This window comes from Pteropus vampyrus, unplaced genomic scaffold, assembly GCF_000151845.1.
Source record: "Pteropus vampyrus isolate Shadow unplaced genomic scaffold, Pvam_2.0 Scaffold84, whole genome shotgun sequence".
NCBI lineage: Eukaryota > Metazoa > Chordata > Mammalia > Chiroptera > Pteropodidae > Pteropus > Pteropus vampyrus.
The window spans coordinates 3,704,632-3,709,567 of NW_011888865.1; the positions used below are offsets into that span (position 1 = coordinate 3,704,632).

The 4,936-nt window shown below is 37.5% G+C and overlaps 1 protein-coding gene across 1 annotated transcript in view; it reads right to left on the bottom strand.

Annotated features, from left to right (window-relative positions):
- The window catches only part of GRM5 (glutamate metabotropic receptor 5), a 418,657-nt gene that overhangs the window by 83,376 nt on the left and 330,345 nt on the right, over positions 1 to 4,936 (bottom strand). Inside the window, exon 5 of the mRNA XM_011363299.1 lies at positions 652 to 898. Within this exon, the coding sequence (XP_011361601.1) occupies positions 652 to 898 (247 nt within the window). The remainder of the gene's footprint in view (positions 1 to 651; positions 899 to 4,936) is intronic.

Below are 4,936 nucleotides of genomic sequence, written 5' to 3' on the forward strand. Positions count from 1 at the left end.
AGTATGAAATAGATGTGAATTCTGATAAGTTCTAGGTACCTAATGACTTTCTCTGGAGGCTGACCTATAATTTGAGTAAGTTCATATTTCTCAGGCTCCTCTCTATAAATAATGAAAAGCGAAATTTCAGAGAAAAAAGCAATTTTAGTCCTTGAGAAGGGAGAAAATGCTCCAGTTGGAGGATAATAAAATAAAATTAAATATGACTTATAACTCACTGTATGTACAGCAAACAATATAACAACACGTCCTCCCTGTTTTCGGATTACCAGAAATTGAATTGTTTCTGTCTCAGCATAGTTGTATAACCCAAGAAAAGATCAGAGTATATGGAATAACATGGCAAACATATAAAGAGAAACCACAGAGCTGGGTTTTGATGATCTATGATGTGAGTCTCCTGCCTTTAAGTTTAGATATCAGAAATGTAGGGATGATTCCAAGACCATATTTTGGACATCAGCATCAATAATTTTCCCTGGCTACAGGAAATAGAACTTTCCCTCTCTGCCTTTGCTCGCTTTGTGATTTCAGAGCTAGCTGAATATGGCCAGGATGCCTAGATAACCACAAAAGAGAGAAACAGGCACCTCAGGATCAGAGACAGCTATTGTTCAGGCTTTATTGTCTAGAGGAGAATTATAGCAGTACCTTCCCGGAGAGTCTCCATTCTCATCGAATAGGATCATATCTCCAGAAACCCCAGTAAAGTTGGTTTTCATCAGGGAGTCCAAAAGTTTCCGTCCATCGATAGGTTTCATTGCATCGCAGAGGCCCTTATAGCCTGGGCAGAGGGACATCTGCATGTTGTGGAGCCCATAGGCCATGGAATAGATCGCATTGATCACAAATCCCATTTTGGAATCTTGAACATGATGTGTTCTCAGAGTCAGGGAACCTGTTGGAAAACAAATTAGGAATTAACTTTGAGATTTAATTCTATTATAGTTATATCCATAGGTTCTGAATAATTAGAGAATGCAGTGGAGCAATTTATCAGAGTTGCAACCGGAGTCAATACTAAGACACAGGTGCCAACATAGTACATCTAATAACTGTCTTCTATTTCCAGTTTTTTTTTTTTTTTTCAAAACCCTGAATCCCCAACAGTACTAAGATTCGCTTACCCATTGTCAAACTCTGGGGATGGACGCAGGATAGAACTGTATTTCTCTACCATAAAAGTTATCTTAAGGATAGATTAATATCCCTTGTACACAGCTGTGATAATATACCTCTGTGGTTTAGAAATCCTCAAATCTCCAGTTTTCAAACTATTAAGTGCTCTTAGCTAAGCAAACTAGATCCTCCACTATCTTGCCTCAGCTTATCTATTTAGATTTATCATCTACCACTTCCAACATCAAAACATATGCCCTTCATAAACTAGCCTATTAGGAAATTTTGAAATACAATATAACATTTATGCTCCATTAATTCATTAATTCAAAAAACATTTATTGGAGTCTGAGTATACATATATCTGCATAGTAGATGATATAAGGAAAAAATGCAAAGATGAATTGGACGTGAATTCTACCTTTAAGAAGAAAATTGTTCAATAACAGAGATAAATTATGTAATTAAAGTGAAAGATATAACGTGATAAATTTGTAATATATGTGGTGTAAAATAAGAGAGATCCTTTCCAATGAAGGGTTCTTGGGAAAGTTTCATTTGGTATATGCTACTCATTCAACAAAGATGAAGTGAGTGCCTATTCCTTCTGACTGCTCAGAACTTTGCTGGGAGTTGGGGACAAATGTCGAACAAGGTAGACATGATTCTTGCTCTCTTTACTTAGTGTCTGGAGAGCAAACACTCATTCTGGCTTGACAAGTGCTGAGGCAGGACTGAATTGGGAGGGACATCAGATCCAGAAGCTCACTAAAGCTGAGTATTATGGTTGACTATCAGCTAGATAAAGAATAGGGGAGAAGAGTGTTCCAGGCATGTTTGAAAATTCGTAGATGAGACAGAGTGTGCTATATTGGGGAAATTTTAAGAAACTTAGAATGGCCAGAACACAGAGCTGGAGGTAGCAGAATGGAGAGAACGGAAGTAGGTGAGGAAGATAAATCTGATTAAGCCACTTTAAGTTTGCTGTACTTTATTATAAAAGGATGGAGATCCTTTGTAGTGTTTAAACTAGGAAGGAACCTAATTAGACTTCTTTTTTGAAAAGACCAATCTGGCTACACCTGTGGAGAAAGATTTAAAGGGCTGTAGATGTAGAGTCAGGAAGACCATTGCCTGTTGCATTAACAGGCAATGCAACAGTCTCAGTAATAACTGAAAATGGCCTTGCCTAGGTTAGAAGCCATGGATATGGACAGAAATGTTTAGGAGGTGGAATCTACTACAAGGCCCAGTGACTGAAGAATGGAGAGGACTGAGACATAAAGGAAGAATATGGTAATAAGGTGAAAGGAACACCTGAGGTGAAGAGAAAGTCTAATATTTGGGGAAAAGTTTTCTTTAAGAGGGACAAAAAGGAACTTTCAAAAGATAGCATGGTTCTTGATGCCTTTTCAAACTGTAGAGTTATATTATCCCCTTTTTGATTGTAGGCCCAAATGCTGACACTTTGTTTTCCTAAGCAAAGAGGCTCTCTAGGAAAACTAGTGTGGTTCATTCTGACATAAATATAAGATAGAGAATCCTGTTTCCATCTCAGGATTAGACACTGGTCCCAGGCTACTTCCCATCCAAATCTTACAATTTCCTTCTCTACACAGACTCTATTCATACTTCCATATTTCACCTCATACCACTGGAACTTCATTCCTCTAGGTGCTAAGTCAAATATTTTGGAGACATTTTTGACTCCTCTCTTTCCTTCATAACTTCTCAACTCTTATTTGATCTATATTCAAAATATATCCAGAATTAAACTACTCCAATCTACTTTGACCAGGTTCAAGATGTTATCACCTCTGTCTGGATTACAGCAATAGTCTTTTATCTGGTCTCCTTCCTACCTTTGTCCATCCTTCTACTCCAGCTAATTTTGAAAACAATAACCAGAAAAATTCCCTTAAAATATGTCAGATCATGATACTCCTTGGATCAAACTTTCCCATGGCTCCGTTATTACTGAACGTACAAGCCAATGACCACCATATAGGGATCTGCCTCATGGTGCTCTGCTATTACCCCTCTGACTCCATTCCTAATACTCTCCATTTAAATTGTTTCTCTCTAACCATACTGACCTCCTCCCTGATCCTCACACATACCAGGTGTACTTGTGCCTCCCAGACCTTGTATTTGTTGTTCCTTCACCTGGAGTGATCTGCCTCAGAGATGTGCAGAGCCTGTTCCCTCTCCAATTCAGGTCTTTACTCAGATATTGTCCTCTCTGTGAGACTTCCTCTGGACATCTTGTCTGCACAGCATCTCCACCCCACTCCTCTCACACACTTCCTATCTCCTTTTCCAACAATATTTTTCTCCTTATCACCATCTAAAATACGATATATTTTATATATTTGTCCTGTTTATTATCTGTCTCATCCACTCACTAAAATGTAAACTCAGTGAGGACAGGGATTTTGTTTTGTTCACTACTCAGTGCCTCGAACAGAGCCAGGCACATAGCGAGTCCTTAATAACTATTTGTTGAATGAATTAAAGAATTGTCCCCTCTAACTAGATTATCTCTCTATTTTCTTTTCCTTCCTGACCCTACTAACACTAATCCTGTCTATTTTCAAAGGCTCCAAGAGCACTTCTTTCACAAAGACCACCATAATTACAGATACTAAAATTAATCTTGCCCTTCCAAACTCCCTATCACTTTCTCTATATCTTTCTCACACACCCTGTCCACCATCCTATAGAAATGTGGCCATACTTAGGAGAAGGAGAATTTAAAACATTCAGTTCCCATGTCAGTCAATTCTCTACCTTCTTCCATTTAACTCCCTAAATAAAGGCAGTTACTCATCTGATTGATTCTATTTCCAGAAAACTGACCAGGCTGTGATAATCTTTGAGGTCATCTTAGGTACTTGACCTTGAGTCTAAACCATGTGTTGCAACTCATCCTCCAAACTCACTATCAGGATTCAGCAATAGGTGCCTTTGTGACTATTAAACAGGAGGTAGTTTGATCCTCATTTTTTAATTTTTTCCTCTTATGAGCAGAATAGGGAGATCTAGATTTAAATTCCTGCTTTACATCTTTCTAGTTCTGTGACTTGTAATTTCTTGGAGAAATTACATTCTCTAAGATTATGTTTAATCATCTGTTAAATGGTGACCTTTATCTTGCAAGGGTGATGTAAAAATTAAATGTTATAGGAAAGTCATAAGTACCTCGCACAGAGCCTGGAACATGGCAAATGCTTCATAAATAGTAACTATATCGAACTGTAAATCATAATAAACTTTAGTCAGTATGTGTTGTGGTCAAGACTTTGGAGAATAAAAACAAGTCAAAGGTCTCATCTGATGTGATGAGCTCTCTGGCAGTCATCTTTCATATTCTCTTCCTTATTTTTCTTTCCGCTTTGTCTGTAACTGGCACAAAGGCAAAATTGAGCCTTATTCATTTGCAAATCAAATCACATTGCTCAGAGCATGGTTACTGTACTGTTTGTTGAATTGAATGAGGGCAAGAATGAAAATTTGCATTTGTTTGGCACTTTTCAAAATAATTTTTGTGTGTATCAGTGATGTACATCAACACTATACCAGAACTGTAGAGATAAAAAAACTGAGGTAAAGAGAAGTTAAGTAGATTTGTCAAGGATACACAGATAGTAAAAATCAGTAGACAAGAATTTCTAACACCGAGATTAGTGCGCTTTTTGCTATATGGTATTGCTTTTCACTGGAAATATGCACTCCCTGAACAGTATGCTGTATCACCTTTTAAAAATATTCTGATTAAGAAATAAAGTTAGGAAAACCGGGTAATAAGATTGAATCT